At 43.1% G+C, this 27,817-nt stretch overlaps 1 protein-coding gene across 5 annotated transcripts in view; it reads left to right on the top strand.

Moving 5' to 3' along the window:
- The window catches only part of MPI (mannose phosphate isomerase), a 33,789-nt gene that overhangs the window by 1,101 nt on the left and 4,871 nt on the right, over nucleotides 1-27,817 (top strand). Inside the window, exons 2-7 of one of the 5 annotated variants that reach the window (XM_068098206.2) lie at nucleotides 3,584-3,751; nucleotides 6,855-6,928; nucleotides 8,102-8,302; nucleotides 10,359-10,500; nucleotides 11,682-11,861; nucleotides 21,035-21,208. In XM_068098206.2, the coding sequence (XP_067954307.2) occupies nucleotides 3,584-3,751; nucleotides 6,855-6,928; nucleotides 8,102-8,302; nucleotides 10,359-10,500; nucleotides 11,682-11,861; nucleotides 21,035-21,208 (939 nt within the window). Of the gene's footprint in view, nucleotides 1-1,138; nucleotides 1,770-3,583; nucleotides 3,752-6,854; nucleotides 6,929-8,101; nucleotides 8,303-10,358; nucleotides 10,501-11,681; nucleotides 11,862-21,034; nucleotides 21,209-27,817 lie in introns of those variants that run through there. The other 4 variants (XM_078773805.1, XM_078773804.1, XM_068098207.2 and 1 more) reach the window with 4 other exon arrangements.

Below are 27,817 nucleotides of genomic sequence, written 5' to 3'. Positions count from 1 at the left end.
ACATACAACACACACACACACATACAACACACACACACACATACAACACACATACACATACAACACACATTCGTACACACATACAACACACATTCGTACACACATACAACACACACATACAACACACATTCGTACACACACAACACATTCGTACACGCAACACACATTCGTACACACACAACACACATTCGTACACACACACACACAACACACACATACAACACATTCGTACACACACACACACACACACATACACATACAACACACATTCATACACACACATACACATACACCACACATACAACACACATTCGTACACACACAACACACATTCGTACACATACACACATACACACATACACATACAACACACATTCATACACACATACAACACACATTCACACACACATACAACACACATTCGTACACACATACAACACACATTCGTACACACACGCACACACACACGCACACACACACATACAACACACATTTGTATACACACACACACACACACATATCCTGAGCCCACCTTGCAGAATTTTTTTCAAAAACAGGTGCAAATAGAAGATGTCATGCACAAGAAACCAAAAGATTAACAAATACAGCCCCAATTGTAGCAAAAACAACACAAAAGCGAAATGTAAAACAAAATAAACACTGGCAATTTGGAGAACAATAAATGCACAGGTAGGTGTAAAAAAACAAACAAAAACAAAAACAATTACAGATACATTCAAAGTACACCGCCCCCCATGCCAAATAAATAAATAACATCCTCCGGCACGAGACATTGCCGGGCGCCTTCTTCGGCCTTTGGCGCCCGACAGTGCAGCACATGGAGACGCAATTGGAAGGGAGCAGTGTACAATAATTGATTAATTGATGAATTGCATAATTAAAATAAATAAATAATAATGATAAAATAATTAATTTCTTACTGAATTGGCTAATAGCATGCCTAAACCACCACTGCTTCATCCGAATGTGTAACCTTTGTTACGGATTCGTCACTTCCGTTGTGGTTTTCATCCACTTGAAACATTTCTGGTTCCATGTATTATTATTATTGTTGTTTAAGGGAAATAGCAATTATTATTGTCAAAAGGTAAAAAGGTTAATGTTTTAAATGAAACAGGAACCGGACGGCGACGAAGAGGAAGAGGAGAGAAAGAAGGCGGAGCGAGTGAGTCGGACAAGAAAGCCGAGCCGCTCCGAGTTCTGAAGCAAACGTTGTCGAACGGGAGTCACTAGCGAACTTTCGGGTTTCCCGGGAAAGGGATTCCTGCGACAGAGTTGTCATCTCTGTGACCGATCAACCTGTGTATCAGGTTTTTGGCGGTGGATTCCGAGGAGAATTATCGCCGGGCCGTTACGTCTCAAGAACGGGTCGTCGGCCATTTTGACTCGCGCGGCGAGCAAGGTTTCTTTGCTTCGTCAGCCGTTTTCACCGCTTTCAGACGTATCTGGTGTGTGTGTGTGTGCACCGTGGCTTTCGAAGATTAATTTGCGGTTCGCCGACTGTGAGCCGTGAAAGTCCATACCCGAGGGTGTGACTTCCCAGTCGCCTGGAGGGCGCCTTTGGATTTCCCAGTCGCCTTGAGGGCGCCTTTGTGCAGCTTTGGCTGTGTGACTGCACTTGCCATCCGCACGGGATTCGGGTCTCGATTGGACATCGTTCTGGCGATCGCTGGAGCGCACCAACTTTGGCTTGAAGCCGGGAATAAGAGACATTGGGGAATGTTCTTAGTTCACTCACTTGGAGCACAGTGAGTTATATATTACGAAACTGATGGTACCATCATAGGACATATGGATTGTACTTTTGATTACTATTATTGTTGTACTGTTATTCTTGTGTGATCTTAATACAATATTTGTTTGTGAGTAGCAATTGGGGTGGCTTCTCCATTGATCTTTGACATACAGAATAACACATTTTTCTGCCGTGACCCCTCTCGGGGCTCAGAGGTACACCGTGACCAGGGGGTCGGGGAGGAGCACGTAACACTTTTTGTAAATTAATTGATGAATAAATGGATCGAATAATTAAATAAATAAATCGATGAATTGATTAATGAAGAGATCAAAAATACCCTTTACAGCCAAATCACTTGGGCATTGTCGTGTCCAAATATCAGCTTCCTAGTGAAAAACACAATACACATCCTGGAGATGGAATAGGAAAGAATGTACGGAAAAAAAAAAAGAGAAGAAGAGTTGGACAGATTGGGCATAGACAAAGAAGGTTCATTGGAATGGCTAATAATTGGTCAGCTCAACTGGGATGGAGAACAGATCATTATAAATGCCCAAGACCAAGGACACTACACCAATGGTTTTAAGAAGATGGCAGGACTGAGTCAATCGGACAAGTGCACGGACAATGTGAAACACCAAACCAATCGGACAAGTGCAGGTTCTGCAAGGTAGAAACAAAGTACAAGCCACCTCCTATCAGGATGTTAAAAAAAACTCATGTCAGAACAGCTTCATACACAAAGGCACAACACTGGCACATCTGCAGTGTAACCATCTGCAGAACATCTGCAGTTTATAGAGTAATCCACTGGCACATCTGCAAAAACTTCAATGTCCCAAAAATGTCAATATCCCAGTTCCAGCAAATCGTGGAAACATGAACCAAAAACAATAATTGAAAATGAGGACATAATGCTCATGTACAACCTATGATCCCATCAAGCGTGGACATGGAAAACAATGCATCGCGACTTGATATAGGTACAGTCTATCTTGATCCAGGAATCATGATCCATTACTGAAACTGAGGTGGATACTTCAAGACCACAGAGGACTCAATTCCACCTTCTGAAACACATATGGAGATAACAACCAACGACACACACACACACACACACACACACACACACACACACACACACACACACTCAGAGGCATCTTCTTTTGGTGACACATATCTGTTCCTGTACTTCTCTCACCCTTACACATCACTCGACTCATCGGACCACACCAATACCTTCCCAACACCCTGACCTTCCCCCTAATCCCTCTCCTCCTCTCCCATACAACCCCTTCCCTATTACCCCCACTTCTTTTCCCATGTATCCCCTTTGGTGCCATGTACAAGTACAGTCATGAGGTAGAGGGGTCCACTCGGTAATACAAAACTCATACTGCGACTCCTTTAACACACCCAATAATTCACCGCTTCTTGTGGAGTCTACCAGGTAACCTTTTGTCCTCAGGCTTTCACGAATTGGCTGGCCAGGCCTGACGTTCGACTGGCAGTGAGCGGAATTTGTAATTTGTTACATTGTTCCACAACATAATGTTACATTGTTCCACATTATGTATTTTGTCTGACCTCTACCCATTGGCCTACACTCTGACTTGTCACCATCTCAGTGCATAAGCTCCTGCTGACATATTCATTATTTGGGTCGCTAAGGTAGGTGCTCTAGCTTAACCACTTCATCAAGGTAGCAATTCAGTGGACAGGCTTGTTATCATTATTATTATATTATTCTTTACAAGTTTTGTATTGCATGCTGACTTGTTTGTTTGTTTCATATATGTATTCTCTTCAAATCTTGTTTTCCAGTGTTCCCACTCCGCTGCGTAGTACAGCAGTACGCATGGGGGAAGATAGGGGAGGCGAGCGAGGTGGCACAGCTGCTGGCAAGCAGCGGGGATTTTGGAGACATCGCACATGATCAACCCTATGCAGAGGTGGGAAGCAAGCTTTGGCAATTCTGCGTAGCATTATCCTGTAAGTACTTCTCATATAGAAGAAATTTGTTTGAATCCTATGCTGTTTATAGCTTTCTTGTGCAGTTAGGCCTCACTTAACATTGGAGATGTGATGGAAATAGGGGTTAGGTTCATTGTCGGCACTCGCAGCTTCACCGGTCACTTTGGTAGTACGCAAACTGCTCCACCTCTTCAAACATTAAAACCAACCATGTCTAGCACCAAACGTTTCCATTTATGAACTCTCACCATGTTCTTTAAGTCTTAAAACAAACTTTTTGCGTTTCCTGAATTACCGTCCGACTAATTGGCACGTTGCGTTGATTTTGGTCTTTCCATATTTCCCATAATAAAGCCTGGTGTTGGGCTAGCGGCTAGGGTGCCAGCTTGGGATCCTAGGATCCTGGGTTCGAATCCCGGTCGATCGCTGAATTAACGCCAGGGGGGTTGACTCAGCCTGTCATCCTTCCGAGGTCGGCTAATTGAGTACCAGTTCACTGGTAATTCCCTGTTTGTCGTAAAAGGCGACAAAAAGGGTTGGCGGCAGGAAGGGCATCCGGCCGTAAAACATTGCCTCAAAAAGGGGACCAACAAAAACAACAACAACCACGGTGCCCGAAAAAGGCCAACCCCACGCTTTGCGGGTAAAAATGGCCTCTAAAAGTGGGTTTTTTTTTTTTTTTTTTTCATATTTCCCATAATACATCTGCTATGAGTTATTTTGGTAGCATTTAATGGTGTCACACTTTCAGCAATTTATTTTTTGGCTTGATTTACACATTGTTCTGATCGTTTATTTACCACCAAACAAAACAGCACGAACCAAAACAAAAATGGGGACAGCATGCAGGGGAGTCGTAGCTTACCAGGAGTGACTGTTGAGCTTGTGTGATCCTGATTCGGTGCTCATGGATTATTGTTTCCGATTTGCCGATGATGGTGACTGATCTCAGTCACGTTTAGTATGACTTTCCATTCCATGACCGCAAGCTTCCCTTGGAAGGAATGACTTCAGATGCTTATTCATCACAGAGGTACTCGACATGCAAGACAACTTTTTGCTGCAGAGCACGCATCAAACTTGCTACCCATTTAAAATCTCGCTTGGTTTTTTTCAGATTCTTGTCAAATCCAAAGTAGCTCCATATCGTTCTCGATGATTTATCAGCTATTCGAAGCAGATCCATTCCTACTTCCTAGTTTTGCTGCACAGAGAAAAAGCTAATGTCTTCGTCTGTCCCACCATTAAGAACGGAAATGCTCCCGGGAAAGAAAATGAGAAGTAAAAGTTGCTTCAAATTCATCCAATCCTCCGGGAAAATTGTATTTTTTTTCAATTTGATGTAAAAATTTGAAACCCGTTTACCTGGGTGGTGTATAAGGCAAATGACTGCTCCTCGATTGCCCCTGACTTGTTTTTCCATTTGCTGTTAAGAAATGTGATGATTTTGAAATTCCACAATACTCTATACAGATATAATTGGCTAATGCCAATAATCGGATCCAGGAAGGAGAAGTCCGACCCACATGAACACAGTTTGTGAATACATGCCTGCTCATTTTCTTCACAACTTGAATAAACTAAATGCACAAAAACGGACTTGTCTTTGTTTGTTTTGTAAAGAATGACAGGAGAAGCGGGAGTCGCGTCCGCAGCTAGTTATCACCAGCCTTGGACAGATTAACCGAACCAGCCTTAACTCCCGAGGTGATCTTCCAATTATGGCGGTTATTGCGTGCGCAGGCTGAAGAACCAGGAAGCGTTTATCTTCACGAAACACACCGGTTTATTCCGAAACCCAAACAAGAACGAAACAACAGAAATGTACCAATAATTATTTGCAGCATAATAAAGGCACGGAATGAAAATAACGAAAATAAAGCTGAGGTAAAAATGGTAACTTGAGGTACCTCCACACGGACACAAACACGCACACAAGGTAATGTAAGATAATAACAGTTCACTCTCCAGCACTTAGCTGGCCCAAAATGGATCCTGTAGGTATGGACAGCGGCTATCGAAGCCCGGAGCCACCCATGCTGGAAGCTCGGCAAATTGGCGACGACGTCGAACGCCGCGCGTTGAAAGCGCTCGCTATAGAGCTGGTGGTGAGCACGTGGATGGCCCTCGTTCCTTTCTCCTCCATTTGTGGAAGGACAGCACGGCCTTCAGCTCCCTGGTGAGCCCAGCAGTCAAAGCTCCATCATGATTGCCACACAAAACGCTCTCCTTCAAGGACACAAAAACTGTGAAACTTATTCTTGCCGCTCACGCTCAGCCTACTTCATCCGGCCACGTCACTCGGGGAGTGGCATGGCCTGCCTGTCCCTGCACATTTAACCATTTTCGCCCCGCCTCTCCTGGGTGGGTCTTTGCCTTATCGTGTCCATGGAGCTTGAGTACTAGCCGGCTGATGTTTTGCTTGGCCGGCAGTTGTTTTAAATGTTAGGGATGGCCACAGAGGGTATCACGAACAGGAGTATTAGCTTTAAACCCTACTACTAATTAACACGTCATCCCTCGTATGATGAACATTTAAACAACCTTACGCTACATTTTCCCTACCTATTACATCGAAATGCTCCTACACGCCACACAGTCCATACTATTTCCTATTCAATTCTACCTTTCCTATGGTATTCTTTTGCCTACCCCCATAAATGTAGCAATATAATTTGCTGAACCTTTTGATATAATTATTGGTGGATGAAGTGAGATAAGGCAGAGTAGGAATTGCCTCATGAGACTTGGAACCATTGCGGGCGGGTAATCAGCTCTGTATAATTTAGGGTTCCGATGGAGGGAATCAATTTTCACCAGGTAATCAATTATCTGGCCCAAGCCTAGTTAAAGGTCAAGGCCAAAAGGCAGTCTGAAAAAAAAATAATGCATTTTTGTCATCGCTTAAAGACCGCTTGGCCTTTCAAGATGTACTTGCATCTAATAGTGTACCTGCACTGAAGTTGTGCACCTGATATTTGGTGTCCTTGACCTACTTTTTTCAGATTGTGACAATTAACGAACACCTTTTTGATCATAACTTGAATTATTTTCCTCCGATTCTCCTGATGTGAATGTTATGGATAGATTGTATATGGGAACCCATTTTCTCAATTTACAGTCTATCCTGAAATGCTGAAAGTCGAGGTCATGTGGTGGTACAAAAAATATCCCATCATCGGATCGCGGGCCAAGGTTAGGCCTTGCAAGGCTTACCCATGGGAATCGCTTTGTGATCACAGATATCTAGTTACAATTGTGATGCATGTATTTATTTTTGGCTGCCACCCACATTTTTCTATATCTTCTGAAATCCCAGGAACCTAACCGCATTTTTCCCATAGGCCCTTGGTTTTAACTATCGTGATTTTGAAATACTGCAGCATTTTCCAGGAATATAACACCCGCGATATTTAAAGATTTACTGCATATCACGACTTGTATTTTTAAAAGAATGAAATATATGAATGATCGTTTTAAGGCCATTAGCGTAAAATGGTATGTTATGTTAAAGGCCAACAATTCAAGTTAATAAGTTATAAGTTTCATTTTAACGTACATAATAAGTATACAAGTAAGTTATTAGAATCTCCTTAGCCATTCCTTCCTCACATGCATTCTCTGACGGCCGAATACCAGGCTGGCTTATAGGCTGCACTCGTGTGGTTTCAATTTATTCATGATGGTGGCGGACGTTTCCAAAGTAGTGTAGTAATGTTTAATTCATTTTAATTATTTGTAGATGTTATAGTGGTTGTAATTTATTTGCCTATTTATTTCATGATCTTGATTTTTTTCGTTGTATTGTAAATCATTCACAATTCAGCTTCCGGCTGCAATGATTTGATAATAAAACCATGAATTGAATTGAAAAAAAAAGTGGTCTCATTCAGATGTAAAAATAATTAGCACTAAACGAGGCCCTGTGGTCTGTGTCTCAATCATTTGTACTACAAGCGTTATAAGTAAATGTGGGACTTGATGCAAGTTGAAGTAATGCTACGGTGACTGGAGACTTTAAAAGTTTGCTGTGATGTACAGGGTGTCCACAAAGTTGAAGTTGTGCATCTTAGGAAATTATTTAATTGATTATTTATCATAGGAAATTAAATTATTTAATTCAACCATTAGCTTGGATATGTTGAAGAACATTCAGAGAAACCTGCTTTTCCATTTACAAACATGTTTTGAGATTTGTGGGACACATTTCAAACAACTGATGTAGCCAATCTTACAAATAAATGTTTTGCTTATGACGCGACTCTGTGGACACCCTGTTTGTGTAGTGTAAGTGAACCATAAACTTGTTTTTTATTTTTGTTTTCAATATTTAATATAATTGAATGATGTGCATTCATGTCGTTGTAGCTGTGGATGGGAACGCATCCGAAGGGTGAAGCGCAGATTGCTGATGATCGTATAAGACCTTCGAAGCTCTCCCATTGGATCGTGGACAATGCACAGTGCCTTGGCGAGCATGTACAAGCTCGTTTCGGCGACAAGCTCCCTTTCCTCTTCAAGGTTCTTTCAGTCAATCAATCCCTCTCCATCCAGGCGCATCCAAACAAGGTAGATAATTTTCAGAACGCTATCCTTATTTCTTGTTACGAGGAGGGGGAACTAGGCCAGAGATTTGCAGATATATTGTACAGGTATTTACATTTTTCCTTTACTATTTTTGCTGTGTTTGGTACCTGTAACATTTTTACGTCTCCGCAACTAAGTCGCTGGAGGCATTACGTTTTTGGGTTGTTTAATTCAAAGTTAATTTTTATTTCGTCTTAACACTTGGTGGATTTAAATGGAAAAAGAAACGAGGAGTTCTGGAAATTAATTTTGTTAAAAGGTTAACCAAATCCAAAATCTAAAGTCGTCCAGATCGCACATCTGCAGAGAGGAGTGAGATAATATCTTAACTCTGTCTGCCTGTCTGGCAGTCAAACAAAATTGAAAATCATTCCAAACAGGAAATGTACTGTTTTTAAGGATGTCACAAAGGACACGTACAACAGGCACAAATAACTAATTTAACGTGGTAATTAAGACGCTGTATTAACAGCGGTAAACCTCTGGATTTTTTTTTTTACGACCTTTAGAATCTTTATTTTATTTCACTTGAATTATATACTTGAACATTGTAGACCACAAATCACCTTTTTAGCACATTCAAACCCCTTCTGTTTAGCAGTACTTGGACAAAATTGTACATCATCTCGACCAATCAAATTTGCCGCTCGCAGACCCTGCCCATGTCCTTGGTTCTTAAGACGGTGTGGGTTAAGGTGTTCTATGAACTCTAGTTCGTAGTGTAACAGGATTGGGTGTATTGTGGTCGGTGGGAACAGATGTCTAAGGATAGGGGTTGTGCAATGGTTGTGAAAATAATCAGGAAGGCAATGATTTGTATTTAATAAAATGAGCTCGAAACAGCAACGTAGAACTAAGGAAGTGACTGTCAGGCTGGCGAATACGCTTAATGCTTATTGGGCAAACTCAAAGATTACCAACTAGAGGTATATCATAAACTGAGCAGAATCGATGACAAGATAGTTAACGTCAAATGATTACTGCCAATGTTTCACTGACACACCGAGACGCAGGTAGATCGACGGCAAGTCGGCAGGTAGATTGACTCCACGTGATCAACTGATTGTATTCATAAATTGGTGAGTAGGAAGTGGGTTACCGTGGAAATTGCGACGACACTGCTTCATATGCATGGATCATAACAGCAATAAATGAATGCACGACAGTCGGTAGTTATACATCAACTACTTCCTGACACCTCGGCTTAAATTTTGCATCCATGCATTCTCGCAATACGAGCACAATTTTGTTTAATATTACAAGTAAGACATTTGTTGGTGAACGTTGCTTTGTCCCATATCCCTAATCAGCTGTTGGTGAGCATTTCTTTAACTGAGAGCTGAGAACTTCCCTCTTCCATTGTAGGCTGCTGATAAAGCATCCTTCAACCAGGGCAGGGATTTGGAATTTGGCCACGGCCAAACCTATGGCATTTATATCAACAACAGTCTTGTTGACCAGCCATGTATTTTAACAAAAATAAAGATGATCAAATTGTGCTCCTCCATCTCTTGCTTGTCAGAATGCACTGCTCCCCTATCTCTTGTTATCCCCAATTCTGCCCCATTATCATTATTACTCCCATTAACGTTTCCTAACCCGACCATTTTACTTGCTAGCTTCAGTGTTTCCTCTCCTCCCTTTCTTCTTGGCCTGTCCATTCATTCCCTTGATGTGTGTCCCACTGGCAGATCTATCTTGCCCTTTCTTGAACCTTGTTCCTCCAAAGAAAAAAAAAAGTCTATATATGTATATTGACAGGCCCAACATTTAATACACGGAAGTACCGTAAACTTCATACCCTGAAGACGTGCCTGGGAACCCCTTTACACCACGTTTGCACAATGTCGCCATCTAGCAACTAAAAAAACCCCTCAAAACCAACAACGAATGCGCATCCTAAAATGTTTGCATTTCTTGGACTTTATTTTGAACAGCATTTACGCGAGCCACTAGCCGTGGCGAAAAAGGAAAAATAAATTAAACCTTTCATTAAATACGGTTAATGTCATTTATGTAATGATTGTTTGCTTCTCAGGAAAATGCAGAGTATTTGCATGCACACCATCCAGAGCACTACCCTGATGCAAACCACAAGCCTGAAATGGCCATCGCTCTCACATCATTCCTTGGCCTCTGTGGATTTCGACCATTGTGTGAAATCTTGGATTTCTTAGATGGTAAGCACTGGCCTTAGCCACCTGCACCAGAGTACTCGTACACCCACCTGCACCCCCTTATTTTTCATCAAAAAGTAAAGAGCACTCTGCTAGCCATTTTCAAAGTATTGTTTGGGTGTCCATCAACCTGGGCTATTTTACAGATGAGATCCACATTAGGATGGAGTTTGAGGAAACGTAGGATCTCAGGGTCCTCTGATAAAGATAGTGTTTTCAGGTGGTCAGTGTCACGTTGATCTTCAAACAGTCATTATCAAACAGCCCCACCCCCACCACAATTTTGCAGCAATAAGTACAGTACATTGCTGATGCATCATTTCCTCCACCGCCAAAGGTGAACATGGTTATGTTTGTCCGTCTGTCTATTTGTCTGTGAGGACGATATCTCAAAAAGTTGTGGATGGAATTTGGTGGACATGTTGGGAATGTGACAAGGCCGAAATGGTTAGATTTTGGTGAAGATCCGGATCCAATAATATTTAACGTGATTCTTCACGATTGACCCATGGGCCAAAATGGCCGAAAACAACATATAGCACAATATCTCAATAAGGTGTGGACGAGTTATGGCAAAACTAGGTGGATGAGTTGGGTAGGTGACAAGAACGAGCTGATTAGAATTTGGTTTGGGTTCGCTCCCTGCCCCAACTTTGCCGCTCTCCTTGCCGCTCTCCTTGCCGCGCTCCCCGCCCCGACCCTGCCGCGCTCCCCGCCCCGACCCTGCCGCGCTCCCCGCCCCGACCCTGCCGCGCTCCCCGCCCTGACCCTGCCGCGCTCCCCGCCCTGACCCTGCCGCGCTCCCCGCCCTGACCCTGCCGCGCTCCCCGCCCCAACCCTGCCGCGCTCCCCGGCCCGACCCTGCCGCATTCCCTGCCCCGACCCTACCCCGCCCGACCCTGCCGCGCTCCCTGCCCCGACCCTGCCGCGCTCCCCGCCCCGACCCTGCCCCGACCCTACCCCGCCCGACCTTGCCGCGCTCCTTGCCGCGCACCTTGCAGCGGTCCTTGCCGTGTTCCTTGCCCCGACACTGATCTCCCAACTGCTCTTTTCCCTGATATTGGAAATGTTTTTGGGTATTTCAATGCATGCTGTTTTTATATGCTCTACGAGTCTCAATCTTGTAAAGAAAAAAAATAATCTTGTAACGCTCATAAACTATTATTGCTCACCACTTTGCACAGGTGTACCAGAACTGAAAACTGTTGTGGGCCCTGAAGCAGCAACTGCTCTTCACAAGAGTGTGGGTGATGAGGAACAAGTGGCCAATGCCCTGAAGGACTGTTTCAGTAACGTGATGATGTGTGAAAAGGCATTGTTCCAGCGGCAGCTCACTGAACTGGTGGCTCGTGTTGAGCAAGAAGGCAAGTACTACCAAGGAATGCTCATTGGTCATGTAATTAACACTTTGAGGTGGAATACGAGTAAAAAAAAAATGAGCCGCACTGTCCTATGTGCCAAACCATTTAATCAAACTCATTTGTCGATTCAAGTCATTCCCTGGGGTTTTTTTCACGAAATGCACATGTTTTTATTTATTTCTTTCCATTTTCTCAGGGTACTCAACTCCTCTCCCCAGACCCTCAACTCCCCTCAACTCCCCTCCCCAGACTCTCAACTCTCCTCCCCAGACCCTCAACTCTCCTCCCCAGACCCTCAACTCCCCTCCCCAGACCTTCAACTTCCCTCCCCAGATTGTGACACCATGCTCCCTGACCCCCACACCCCCATTCGCCCCTACTCCCCTCTACCACGCTTTTACCAGATGCCTCCCTGAAGACTGAGGCCCATACCGTTACAAAGGCGCAGGACTCGATCGTTACAAAGCTTGACATTCTTCATACAAGTGTTTAACTGACTATTTTGAATGTTGCAGAACGTTGAGTCACGTGGTCCAACCGCCATACCGCCATCTAACGCGTGGCATTACGTCCTCTTTCGCCAAATTGAGGCAGTTATAATTTTCCCGGAGGTTTGCATTATTTTGAAGCAACATTTACTTAATAATTATAAATTTTCCCAAAGTATGGATTCATTAAAAGCAAAATTTATGTAATTTATTTTTTCCGAGGATAATTTCTGTGTTTCAGGGGGGAACAGACAAACAGCATTAGCCTATAAAATACATGATCGTGAAATGTAATAGAAATATATTGAGTATTGTGAAATTTCAAATTCATCATATTTCTTAACAGTAAAAATTTTTTGAAAAAAATTGTGGAGCGTTTGAAGTAGCGGTCTGTTACCTTATACACCGCCCAAGTTAAGTTTTGGTTAAAATTATAATTTTCCTTTAAGTTTCGATGAAAGTGAAGCAACTTTTACTTCATAATTGTTTTCTCTCCGAGGAGCGTTTCTATGTTTCAGGGTGGGACAGATTTATATAGATTCCTGGATGAAATAGGTCTACCTCTATAAACATATTGAAAAAAATCGATCAATTAGCCAATGAGTAATCATGTTTCTAAGACTTGTTTCAGATATTTTCAACAGATGTTTCTAAAACTAAGATGTTTCAAATGCAAATATTGATGTGTTGATAACTATATAAGCAGTATTTTTGAACAACAGCATGTTTATCGATTTTTCAAATATCCTTTTTACAAACATAAACATGTTAATGCTGGAAAAAACATTCTCAGGTTTTAGGTTTTACACTATTTCCTACCTATTCAAAAACATCGTGTTTATCTCTGTGTCTGTCGATCACACTATATTTTAAACAATAGCAGACACGCTAAAAGTCTAAAAATGATTTGTTTCAGGTAATGGATGAAAACGCTTCTGAGAGAAAAAAGCGATTAGCACGAGAGAAGAAGCAAAGACAAAGAGCCAGTCAGGATCAAAACCAAGTAGCTGTGAGATGAGCCACACAGGTAATATACAGGAGAGAGCGCCAAGACAATGAAAGCCAAGAAGATACTGACAGGCGGAGGCAGTTGAATGCAGAAGCAATGGCAAGAGCAAGAGGCAATGAGAGCCAATAAGATACTGATAGGCGGAGGCAGTTGAATGCAGAAGCAATGGCAAGAGCAAGAGGCAACGGAAGACATGGGCAACCAGCTGATGACATTCAGGGAAAATCAATTTGAACGCCACAACTGTGGTGAGATGAACGTTATTTGTCAGTTTTGTCAGTCAATGAACTTCAGAGCTGAGCAACCAAGTGATGGGAAATTCAACAACTGTTGCCACAGAGAAAAGTTCCAGATTTATTTAAGAGCACGCATGAGTCACATTCATCACCCACATTACATGAATTTTAGAGAAAACATTAGATAGTATAACTCTGCTGTATATTTCGCTTCCATGGGGGCACAGATTGCTGACCCTACTGGTCGTGGTCCATATTGCATTAGGGTCAGATTTACCATCACACATCTCACACGCATCCCAACACAGGAGAGCAGCGACAATTTGCACAATTGCATGTTGTGGATTCAGCAGCAGCCAATGAGTTGAGGAGAAACAACCCAGCAAATGTGAGGTGCAGTATCGATGTTGTGCAGAATCTTGATCGGATGATGAGAGAGAATAACGTTTTTGCAGCTGCATATATAACTTTAGGTGAAGTTGAGCATCATGAGGAGGAGTTAGCAGCTAATGAGAATGGAGCTTTGCCCATGGTGAACATGTCTCCTTCAGAAGGTGACAGGAATGCAGACAGGAGAAGGTATAATCTACCTACAGTTGATGAGGTTGCCATGATATTCAGGAACACTGATGGTGAGCCACACTTTGAGAGAGATTTTTGCGTGTACCCCCACGATCCTAATGATCAGATGATAAATTTAAACATCCTAAGCCCGAACTTAGGTCCAATGACGTATGCTCTGTTTTTCCCATATGGTGACCCAGACTGGCAGCCACACATGCACATCAACATGGAGGGGAGAGATAATGTGAGACGTACTAACATCAGCATGTTGCAGTACAAGGTGGAAAAAACCGCAGTGAGGGTGGGAGAATTCAACCCTACTTTGCATGGTGGTAAGCTATTTCAACAGTGGGCAGTTCATTCGTATCTGCAGGTTGAAGCTAACAACCTGAATTTCATTAGAACTCAGCAAGGAAGGTTGAAAGTGGAGCAATACAGAGGTCTAGCTGATCATTTGGCGAATGCTGCAAACGATGCTGGAGTACACGTAGGGTGGACTGTGATTCTACCATCTTAATTTCAGGGATCACCACAAAATATGAGACAGCGCCATCATGACGTGATGGCTATTGTGGGGAAATACGGGAAGCCGCATCTGTTCATCACCATGACCTGCAATCCAAATTGGCCTGAGATAAGGGCCAATCTATTTCCAGGGCAACAGCCCTCTGACGGACCTGATTTAGTAGCACATGTCTTCAAAATGAAGTTGCAAGAACTGATGGATGATATCCTAAAAAAAGCATATTTTCGATAGACCCTTAGCTTATTGCTATGCCATCAAATTTCATTTTCACATCTTAGTTATTCTGAGGTAGGAGGACAAATTTGTAGATCCCAATGCAAGAGATAGAGTGGTTTGTGCTGAACTACCTGACCCTGAATGAACAAGATGACCCTGAATGCATGGACTTCATCAGTAGACAACACGACATGAAATTGTGAAGAAATGTATGATTCATGGACCATGTGGGAGACACAATCCAAATGCCACTTGCATGGAAAATGGAAAGTGTTTAAAGAAATACCCGAAAGAGTTTTAGGAAGAAACAGTTGCTGATGTTGATTGTTATCCCCTCTATAGAAGACGAAGAGGCAGAACTTCTACAGTACGAGACATCACTGTGGACAACAGGAACGTGGTTCCCTACAACAAACAACTGCTCTATAAGTTGAACTGCCACATCAATGTTGAGATCAGCACCTCCATTATCTCAGTGAAATACATTTTTAAGTGTGTATACAAAGGTTATGATTGCGTGGAGGTGGAGGAAAGAGAAACTACAACCAATGGAGATATTGTTCACGATGAGGTAGCTCAATATTTGAATGCGAGGTATGAGTCCACCGGAGCTATGCCGAGGTTGATGGAGAACAAGATGCATGATAAATCGCATGCTGTAATTCGATTAGCTGTGCATCTGGAAAGGGAACAGTTAGTCTACTTCCAGGAAGGTAATAAGCAGGAAGCAAGGCTGGAGCTGCAATCAGAAACACTCACCTCACTGAATGTTTCCTGCTGAATCAGCAAGATGAGCAAGCTAGGGATTTACTCTAAACCGAGCTCCTAATTACAACTATGTATTTGATAGAATAACCAGTCAGTGGAAGCCACTGAGATGGGGAGCAGATAAAATAGGAGTTATGATGTACCCCGTCAGTCCTAGAGACACAGATAGGTTCTATTTGAGACTTCTGCTGCTGCACGTTCGAGGTGCTGAGAGCTTTGAAGATGTACAAACGGTACAGTCACGTGAAAAAGTAAGTACACCCCATGTAAAGTTTTGACTTTTTCAACATATTTCAACATACAGCTATTTGATCTTCATTTCAACAATATTGACAGATAAAGGTGATATAATATAACAAATATCATGAAACATTTACATTTTGAAGTCCATTGTGTAATTTAAATGAATATAAATGCAAATTTCGCATGTGGTAAAAGTAAGTACACCCCTACATTTATCACTACTTCAAATACCTAAAATTAGAATCAGGTGCACCAGCTCAGGTGCAAATGATTAGAACATCGTTAGAGAGGATATTGGAGGAACCTGTCTTATTTAAACTTCAGACGTTTAGTTTGATTTGCTCTTTGTTGTTGAAGTGCGCCGCGTCACCATGCCTAGATCAAAAGAGCTCTCTGAGGCCTTCAGAAAGAAGGTTATAGATGCCTACGAGTCTGGGAATGGATTTAAAAAGATCTCCAAACAATTTGAAATCAATCATTCGACTGTCCAGAAGATCATCTACAAGTGGAGAAGATTCCAAACAACTGCCAACTTGTTCAGGCCAGGCCGCCCCAGCAAGTTCAGCCCGAGAGCAGACCGCAAGATGCTGAAAGAAGTATCTAAGAACACCAGAATGTCATCACGGGACCTACAGGTAGCTCTTGCCACCGTTGATGTCAAAGTGCACGAGTCTACCATTAGAAAGAGGCTGCACAAATTTGATCTACATGGGAGGTGTGCCAGGAGGAAACCTTTGCTGTCCAGAAAGAACATCAGGGCAAGAGTAAAGTTTGCCAATGAACACCCAGGCAAAGACCAGCACTTCTGGAACAATGTGCTCTGGACAGATGAGTCAAAGGTAGAGCTATTTGGCCACAGTACCAGAAGACATGTTTGGCAAAAACCAAAGACAGCATTTGACCACAAGAACCTGATACCAACTGTAAAGCATGGTGGTGGAAATATTATGGTTTGGGGCAGCTTTGCTGCATCAGGGCTTGGGCAGCTCACCATCATAGAATCCACAATGAATTCTTCATTATACCAGAGGGTGCTTGCGGATATTGTGAGGCAATCTGTCGGAAAGTTGAAGCTCAACTGAAGGTGGACCTTGCAACATGACAATGACCCTAAACATACCAGTAGATCCACCAAGGAATGGCTGAAAGGAACGAAATGGAGGGTTCTGGAATGGGCAAGTCAAAGCCTGGATCTAAATCCCATCGAGATGTTGTTGGCGGATTTGAAACGAGCTGTGAATGCAAGAAACCCCTCAAACATCACACAGCTGAAAGAATTCTGCATGGAGGAGTGGGCAAAAATTTCTCCCAGTCGATGTCAGAGACTGGTAGACTTATAAGAAATGCCTACTTGAGGTTGTTTCTGCCAAAGGGGGCAATACCACCTATTAGAGCCAAGGGTGTACTTACTTTTTCCACATGTGAAATTTGCATTTATGTTTATTTAAATTATACAATGGACTACAAAATGTAAATGTTTCATGATATTTGTTATATTATATCACCTTTATCTATCAATATTGTTGAAATGAAGATCAAATAGCTGTATGTTGAAATGTGTTGAAAAGTCAAAACTTTACATGGGGTGTACTTACTTTTTCACGTGACTGTAGATGGAGCAGTCTGTGAAACATTTCGTGAAGCAGCTGATCGCAGAAACTTGCTGAGTAATGATGAAGAATGGAAGAAGCTGCTACCATTCAAATGCTATCTCAGATGAGACAAACATTTGCATTGATATGTGCAATCGACAGACCGAGAGATCCTGTAGCACTATACCAGCAGTTTCAAGATAATTTCACAGAGGACTTCATTAAAAACCACACACGTGAAGTGTCAGTAAAGCGAGCTCTGCAGGAAATTGAGGCAACGCTGCGACTACATGGGCTCAGATGTTCAGAGTTAGGGTTACCAGATCCACGTCCATTAGTGAGCTATGAGCACCAAATAAACGCCATGCAAGAAGAAGCAGCTGAAGCTGAAGAGCGGATTAGCAGCTTGAATCCTACACAGAGAAATGTTTAATCGAATCATCTATGCGATAGTTGATGAAGATGCGGAGCACAGATTCTTCTTCTTAGAGTTAGACGGACCAGGAGGATCTGGGAAGACGTATTTATACAATACGTTGATGAGCTTTTTGAGAGGAAGTGGCCAGACTATCCTTCCCTTCGCCACAACAGGAATTGCAGCTGATTTGCTAAAAGGAGGAAGAACAGCTCACTGTGGATTCAGGCTCCCTATAGCTATTCTATAAACCTCAACATCATCTATGAGAGTTCCGTCAGAGGACTTGCAGCATATAAGAGGAGCCGCTCTCATGATCATTGATGAAGCATCAATGGTATCTACTAATGCACTGCACATAATTGACATGCTTCTCAAGGATATCATGCAAAATGCTGAACCGTTTGGTGGAAAACTTCTGCTTCTGGGAGGTGATTTCCATCAAACAGCAAACATCATCCCAAGAGGTAACACTACTGACCTAATTGAAGCGTGCATCAAGAGCTCGCCATTGTCGAGGCATGTGCAAATACTACCCCTGACTATCAACATGAGGACAGCTGGTCAGGAAAGGTTCAATAACTGGTTACTACAGATTGGAAACAGTACAATAAGCAACGATGCTGGACTACAGGCAGACGTAGTAGGGATACCAGCAGCAATGGTTGTGGAACGAGACATTGTCGGCGCAATATATGGGGAAGCTGTAGATCTAAGCACTCATGAATCGGTTACTGATATTTCAAGCAAGATCATCTTAACCCCGAAAAACAGAGATGCACTGAAGCTAAACAGTTACATTCTAGCACTAATACCTGCAGAGTCAACACTGTGCACAAGAGCGCTGATTCCATTATATCTGATGACGAGCAAGCAGGAATCAACTTCCCAGTCAAGTTCCTAAATCAGCAAACTCCATCTGGGATGCCACCTCATGTACTACAGCTCAAGGTGGGCTCTTTAGTGATGCTCATACGCAACCTAAATCCAAGAAACGGTTTGCTTAATGGCACCTGGTTAATTGTAAGACAACTACTCTTACATTTTCTCCATGCAGAAATACTCAGTGGTAGCAACAAGGGAGAGAATGTGTTCATACCGAGGATTGATCTTGCTCCCAGTGAAACTAACCCACCTTTCGTTATGAAGAGGAGGCAGTTGCCTCTCATACCTGCTTTCGTGATGACCATAAACAAATCCCAGGGGCAATCAGGGTTGGTATTTTCTTGCCAGAGCCTGTGGTTGGTCACGGACAACTTTACGTAGGTCTCAGCAGAACTAAAGATGAAAGACACTTAAAGCTGCTAATTTCTATATATGAGAATCGAGGAAAGCTTTCGAACAACACTCACGTATTTACTAGAAATGTTGTGCTAAGAGAATTACTCCGATAAATGAGGTTTTGACTTCAACACCATCAATAAAGCAACTGATTGATTCCATTAAAACATGACTTACAAAGCTGGAGTTGTATTCTTGGTCATTAAAGTTCCTTTATTGATGGTTTTATCAAAGAAATTGTTAATGTAGGTTTATAACACGAGTTCAAATACATTGACTGTAATTACGTAGTCTTCAGGGCATGTTTCTTTACACTTTATAGAAGTTGAATGTGATCACTTCAAAATAACTTTCATGTAGATTGCTTCGATGCCATCTCTATTATCAAAGAAAGGTGCCTTTTCATTACAACATATGCAGGGGAAAGAAAACAGTCATGGAGGTCTTGCATCTTCCTACTACCAAGTACTGTATATAAAAATTAATAACGATATTTGTATGATTAATACAACAAAATATGATTATTACAAAATTAATAACGAGTTCAGTAGAGAACATACCTCCACCTGGCTGGCCATATCACTCAATGGTGAAGAATCACTTTAAAAATTCGACTAGCTGGATACAGATCTTCACCAAAATTGAATCGATTCTTCCTTGTCACACACACAACCTGTCCAACAAGTTTCGTCCAAATCCATCCATAACTTTTTTGATATCCTGCTATCTATAGTATCCTGCATCAACAAAATTAATGACAACTAACAAAAACAACTAAAGGAAGATTTTTTGGGGGATTTAGTTGAAGATGGGAAATTTAAAATTTTTAAGTTGCAGAAGATTATTTTTTGACCCAAGACAACGAAAAGACTTAAAAAACCCAAAAGAACCTGAAGACCCAAAAGACTGAAAAGACCCCAAGACCCTTAAAGACCCAAAATACCCCAAAGACTCAAAATACATCAAAGACCCCAGAGACCTCAAATATCCCAAATACCCTTAAAGACTCAAAACACCCCAAAGACTGAAAAAATCGAAAAGACCCAAAAGACCCCAAAGACTAAAAAGTCCCTGAAAACCCAAAATACCCCGAAGTCCCTTAACGACCCCACAGAATCAAACAATCCAAAACGCCAATAAGACCTTTAAAGACCCTGAGGACCCAGTGGACCCCAAACACCAAAATTACCTCAAAGACCCAAAATACTCCAAAGACCCAGATGACCAAAAAGACCAAAGGACCCCAAAGATCCAGAGGACCCCAAAGATCCAGAGGACCCCAAAGATCCAGAGGACCCCAAAGATCCAGAGGACCCCAAAGACTAAAATGACCCAAAAGACCCAGAGGACACAAAAGACACAAAAGATCCCAAGGATGCAAAAGAGCTTGAACACCCAAAAGTCCCAAATGAACCAGAGGACCCAAAAGACCATGAGGACTCCGAAGACCCAAAAGAAGAGTAATTATGTTTCCTACATTGGAATTGTAGACGGTGGCTTGCAAACCGAGCCACAAGGTCGGTGTACAGAAGCGGTTTTTTAAAAGTCACATTAAATACACAGCACAGGGAGGTGACATTCGCTGAATGTGACGTGCAACGTGCGCAGAGTAAACCGTGTGTTCATTTACGTCTGCAAGATATCTAATAAATAAAGAAGACATAAGCACACGTGACACTCGGCCCAGGCTTCAGACTTTGGCACGCTCATGCGCCTGCACCGTCAAATCGACTTCCAACCCGTCATTTTTGATGGGCTTTATACTAGTTTTTATTATAACTTGTTTAATTCAAAGTGAGAGCTTTTTGTGTTTTGTTTTGTTTTGTTTAATACATCAGTGGCTTCTGGCGGAGATGTTTCTCGAAGCAACGGACACCTGCTCCTCAAACTGCATAAGCAATTTCCTGGTGATGTTGGTTGTTTTGTCATCTACTTCCTCAATGTCCTGCAACTACAGCCTGGAGATGCCATGTTCCTCGGAGCTAATGAGCCACACGCGTACCTTTATGGAGGTGAGATCCTACACTTTCTCTCTCTTCTTGGTAGCTGGCTTTAACTTTGGGATACAGCTGTGACCAAGTACTAAAGATACTGGACTGATGTCTCGGATTATATGGATTAAAATCCAACTGAACGTATCAGTATTTATGATTTGCACTTTAAGGTTCTGAAAATGGAGCTAGTCTCAGGAGAATTACCATGACATAATTTAGTGATTATTAACACTCAGCTGACTCATTAATTACCAAAGGTGGATGGAGGTTGTGTTTCACCCCTGTCTGTCTGTTTGTTTGTTTGTTTGTGAACAAAATATCTCAAAACGTTGTGGACAGATTCGGACGAAATTTGGCGGAGAGGTGGCGTATGTGACAAGGACGAAATGATTAGATTTTGGTGAAGATCCGGATTCGGCTAGTATAATTTTAAAAGTAATTCTTCACCATTGGGAGATCGGGCCAAAAACGATAAATAGAAGGATATCTTAAAAAGTTGTGGACGGATTCGGACGAAATTTGTTGGAAGGTTGTGTGTGTGACAAGGACGAATCAATTCGATTTTGGTGAAGATCTGAATATGGATTCGGATATGAGAATTATTTAAAATTTTAAGTGATTCTTCACCATTGAGTGATAGGGCTAAAACCAACTAACCTCATCCTGGGCACTAAAATGCTACCTAAGAAAATTTTCCAATCCGAATATCCCCACATAGTCCTCAAGCTGACACCGTGTATCGTTCAATCCCGTTCCGAGGTCAGAAAGACTAAAAATAAGCACTGGTAATCTGAGTACGTGCCGAGTTGTAGCACATACAAAAGGTTTAACTAACAGATCCTGCCAGTTTGCAAGTTTTCCACGCGTATATGTCGCACTACTTTGTCTTGCATCGAAGGCACTAATTTTGAATCTAGGCCTATCAGAACACTTGCTTGGGTCACATGACATACAAAATGGCGGCGCCCATGTCGCGCTGAATGTTTAGTCATGGCCTCGGGAAAATCGCGTTTAAAGTGCTTCATGCACTTTGAACACGTCGTGAATGACATAACTTCGCCGTTTATGCCTCTTAGATGGAGTAAATATCGTGAATGCCTGCAGACGTGGCTGCAATTGGATGGTGAGTGTCACAATCTTGCCAACAGACACCAGCATCTGGTCAACGTCGAGTTCACCAACATTCCTGCAGAGGCAGGATTTCACCCTACATGTTATCAACGCTTCATCAACAAGAGACTGATAGAACTGAGTTCCCAAAAATGTCTGAAGAGGCAACTGCAGCAGAGTTTGGAGAGTGAGGGATCGCTTCAGTGTTCAGGTTCAGTACACACAGGCCAGCAACATCAGTCTGACGCAATGACAAGCAGTTATTTTCTAGACTGCTTATTATTGCACAGAACAGGAACATCGATCTGCGTGACATTCTGTGCTATTCACCGTCTCTTGTCTCGCTGCCACTTGCGACAGCTGATGGCTTCATGGCAAAGACAACGAAGTCCGCCTTACTTGATGCAATTCAAAGCTCGAAGGACTACTTGGTTTCAACAGTGCCTGATGATGGTGCCCTAATCATCGATGGTATGGGCCTTCTGCATAGCATGCGACATTCAGTTTCGAGTTTTGGCGAACTCGCCAATGCTGTACTGTCTCGACTCATCTAGCTGATGAAGAAGCTGAAATGCAATCGGGTGGACTTTGTCACCGACACATACCCAGCTATCAGCGTGAAAAATGCTGAGAGGACGCGTCGTGGCGATGGTGGGAAACAGACGTTCTGCATTCACAACAAACACCAGAAAACTCCAACACAGTGTAAAAAGTTCCTTGCAAACAGGAAAAAACAAGGAAGCTCTAGTTGAGTTTCTGGTCACTGAATGGCAGGGTGCTGATTTCGGCGCAGTCAGAAACGACATCAGTATCTACATCGCTCATGGAAATGAGTGTCATCGATTGGATGTCCATGATGCAGTTCTGTCGGTCCAGGTGATAGACGAACTAAAATGTGACCATGAAGAGGGAGACACGTATCTTACTTCATTGCAAACATGCAAGTAATACGCACAGCTGCGTAGTCATCCACAGTCCCGATACTGATGTGGCAGTCATAGCCTTGTCTGTGAGCCATGATATTTCTCTTAATACATGTATGTACTTTGCCACCGGAGTGAAGAACAAGGCGCGTATCATAAATTTGACGAATGTAGTATCGGCCTTAGGGCCTGAAGTGTCCGCTGCTTTGATCGGCCTTCATACCTTCACTGGCTGCGACTCAGCGAGTGCCTTCTACGGGAAGGGAAAACGTAAAGCATTTTCCATAAAGACAGCGTCGGAGGAGTTTACCAATGCTTTCATTGAACTTGGGCAAGAATTCATCCCGCCAGAATCGTTGATTGTCCGGCTAGAAACATTCGTCTGTCATTTGTATAGGCAGACTACATCCACCGAAGTCAATGATGCGAGATACAAAGTCTTCTGTCTTGTCTCGTCCTCCCCATGTGAACAAAGCCTGCCTCCAACAAAGGATGCTTTAATTCAGTACACTAGGCGGGCCTCGTACCAAGCTGCGGTTTTTCGGCGCTCACTGCAACAAATGATCAATCCCCCGTCCCCTGATGGTCACGGATGGACATTATTAAACGATGAACTCTCCATCAAATGGATGACGAAGCCCCCAGCTCCAGAGAGTATTCTAGAAATAATAAGCTGCAAATGTCTGAAAACTCGTTGCGAAGGTGTGCAATGCTCCTGTCGTATGTCGGGTTTGTGTTGCACCGATTTATGTTGTTGTAAGAATTGCATGAACTCCACTGAGACCATCACACAACAGTGCTTACAAGGGGATGGAGGTGTGGACATCGACAACGATGAATATCTTGATAAATAACTGTTGGAGTGGAATGGGGGTGGAATGTTTTGCCAATGGATCGAATGAGACGGGAAAGCGCACTGACCAAATTTGTCATGTAATATCTAAGTTCTAAGTTTATGTTCTAAGTTTATGGCATTTTCCATTCACTTTGTAATGTTTTGACGTAAAGAATGCTACTTGAGCCCGTGGACATTCAGAATTTTCGCATACATCGAAGCCTGTATCTTTGTGTATTGACACGACGGTGAATAAACTATCATGCGATTTACTTCAGATGTGTGCCTTATTATTATCTATGGATTGATACTTATTGTATCAATGGATTATCATGTATTCATCGGATTCATACCGCCGACCATAATACCAAGCTTCCCTACTCTACATTCACTATGCTATCCCTGGTCATCATGTGGTCCCCATATGCATCTGGAGGCATTTTTAGTGTCGCCCCCTTCATCCGTTGTTTTCCAGACAACCAAGAAACGTCGTCAATAAGCAGTATCCCTTCCATATGCCAAGCTTACCCATTTTCGAGAGGATATCTCTGATGGTTTCGAAAATATTTTGGATTAATTTCGGAGAAATTCATTGAATTCTACAGTAGGTACGGACGACAAAAGTACATTTTTTTACATTTCCGCTGTATGATGCGTGTGTAAGTAAGAGCCTTCAAAACTGACAGGGCCACAGAACCATGGGAGGTCTGTGCCTAGCATAAATTCCTAGGCTGAATTATATGTACTGACGGAGATACCATGCCGCAAAGTCGGCACCGGAGCTAAAAATCCTCCTTTTTTCTCTACATGACCCAGTTTGACGTGGTCGTTCACGGAAACTGGCAGGATTTCAGAGTTAAACTTTTAACACAAGGTCAGGCATGTTGTATACAATAAAACAATGCATAGAAATCGTAGTCCCACGAGTTCGGAACGAAACTCATTTTTTGGCACTATTTTAGGCCTCAGCTTGGGGCCTTACAGAGACAAATCAACTTTGTAGTCGCAAACTTTTGAGTCTTGGTCTTGTCTTGGTCAGTTGAGTCCACCTGTTTGTCAACATGATAACTCAGTAATGTTTTGATTTATTTCCGGTCCCTCGAGCGACGGGGCTTGCTTCGATCTCTCCACGGCATCAAAGTTTGAGTGTTTTCCCGTTCGTTTCTTTGTCAAATTTCCGCTGCGTATTTTGTTGTGTATGTGTTATTGTGTGTTTCTATTTGGTTTTGGTTTTGTAGTTGTTGCAAATTTGTGTGTAATTAGTCGTTTCTTTGTTCGCGCCTCGTGCGCCTCGTGCGGCCTGGTGTCTCGTGCGGCCTCCTCGTCTCGACTTGTGCCCCGCCTCCTATATCTCGTTTTTCTTTCACCTCTGCTCCTGCTTTCTCAAATCCACGTTCTCACTTAGAGACTTTTCCCAGATTGTTTTTCATGTTTATTTATTTATTTAAATATGTTTAAACTGCAGCCGTGATGCTGATGCGCCCCCCCCCCCCCCCCACCCCCCAGAATTTCCATGTTTTAAACGTTTCCCAGTGTGTACCCTGGATAAGAATAGGTACGCCGTATCCCTGCGTGTCGTAAGAGGCGACTAAGAGGGTTGGCGTCAGGAAGGGCATCCGGCCATAAAAACATTGCCTCAAAAAGAGAACCATGACAATTACAACTACATGTGGGCAGGGTACAGCCCGAAGTGGAGATCGGTTTCTGAGGTTTGGGACATGGAATGTAGGGTGTGCCCCGGTGTGCCCCGGAATGTAGACTGTTTGGGACAGTCTGTTGGGAGCCGTTGGTGAGGTATGTGGATGGACAAAAGGACCACCGAGGCACTCGGAAACATGGTCGTGGGATGATGAAGTTGGAAAGAGGATTGACGAGAAGAGGAAGAAGTTCAAGAAGTGGTAGAAGGCAAAGGGTACGGGAGCAGAAACAGCAGAGCATGAAAGTTATAAGGCAGCCAGGAAGGCTGCAAAGAAAGAGGTAGCAAAGGCGCAGGAGGCATGTAGGAAAATGTTCGGAGAACGCTTGGATTCGGAAGAGGGTCAGAAAGCAGTATTCAGGATTGCAAAGCAGATAGCGAAAGAGAGGTGTGATGTGATGGGGGTGAGTTGCTTGAAGGATGAAGTGGGACAAATCGTTGTCGACCCAGATGGAATTAAAGGAAGATGGAAAAGATATATGGAAATGCTGTTGAATACAGAGAATGAATGGGATGGCAACAAAGAGAGTAACCCAGTTTTAGGACCGGCAGAGAAGATAACTGAGAAGGAAGTTGAGGAAGCGATAAAAGCAATGAAGGGGCGAAAAGCGGGAGGGCCGGCGGGAGGGCCGACGGGAGTTGTGGGAGATATGTTGAAGGCAGCAGGAAGTTGGGGTGTGAAGAGAATGACAGAGATCTGTAATCTGGTGGTGAAAGAAGGCCGCATTCCAGTGGATTGGGAACTGAGTACCTTCGTCCCTCTATACAAGGGGAAAGCTGACCCTCTGGAGTGTGGCTCATACCGAGCGATAAAGTTATTGGAGCATGGAATGAAGGTATTGGAAAGGGTGTTGGAGAGGAGGATAAGGAAGAAAGTGAAGATCGACGAAATGCAGTTTGGATTCATGCCAGGAAGAGGAACGACAGATGCGCTTTTCATTGTGAGGCAGTTGCAGGAGAAGTACATGGAGAAGAGGAAGAAGTTGTTTCTTGGGTTTGTTGATCTGGAGAAAGCATTCGATCGGGTTCCACGCAAAGTATTGACATGGGCATTGAGGAAGTTAGGAGTGGAGGAATGGTTGATCAGAGTAGTGATGGCAATGTACAAAAGAGCGCGCACAGCTGTAAGGACGAAGGACGGGAACAGTGGTGAGTTTGAGGTGAAGGTGGGAGTGCATCAGGGGTCGGTACTAAGTCCACTACTATTTGTAGCTGTCATGGAGGTGCTGGCTCAGAACGTAAAGGAGGGTTTACCGTGGGAGTTGTTGTATGCAGATGATCTGGTGTTGATTGCGGAAAGTATGGATGGACTGAAGGAAAAGATGAACACGTGGAAGGAATGTATGGAGACAAAAGGTCTGAAGGTGAATATCGGAAAGACGAAGGTGATGGCAAGTGGTAAAGCATGTGGTGAGGGGGAAAGAACTGGAAAGTGGCCCTGTGCTGTGTGTAGGAAGGGTGTCGGAGTGAACTCAATTCAGTGTACAATGTGCGCTGAGTGGGTTCATCAAAAATGTAGTGGTCTGAGAGGGTCATTCACCAGTGTGGCAGCTACACTCAAATGTAAGGTGTGCACAGAGGGAGCTGCAGATGGAGGAAATGTTGAGTTGGATCTTGGAGACCGCGTGAAGCTGGAAGGTGTGAAAACATTTTGCTACCTCGGAGACATGCTGAATGGAGAAGGTGGATCAGACTCAGCAACGGTTGCTTGAGTGAGATGTGCATGGAAGAAGTTTCGGGAATTGAGTGGCATGCTGATGATGAGGGGAGTGTCGTTGAAGCTGAAGGGAAAGGTGTATGCTGCATGTGTGAGAAGTGTTATGATTTATGGGAGCGAGACATGGGTAATGAACGTAGAGCAGCAACGAAGGTTGGAAAGGGTGGAAATGCGAATGGTTCGACGGATGTGCGGAGTATCGTTGAGAGAGAGGAAGACAAATGATGAATTGCGAAAGATGATGGGAATAGAGCCTGTGATTGATGCTGTGAAGAGGAACAGGTTGAGATGGTTTGGTGGTGTGTTGAGGAAGGATGAAAGTGACTGGTTGAGAAGAGTGATGGAA

Source organism: Myxine glutinosa, chromosome 3, assembly GCF_964187855.1.
Source record: "Myxine glutinosa chromosome 3, kmMyxGlut1.1, whole genome shotgun sequence".
NCBI lineage: Eukaryota > Metazoa > Chordata > Myxini > Myxiniformes > Myxinidae > Myxine > Myxine glutinosa.
This window is presented reverse-complemented; position numbering and strand designations above follow the sequence as displayed.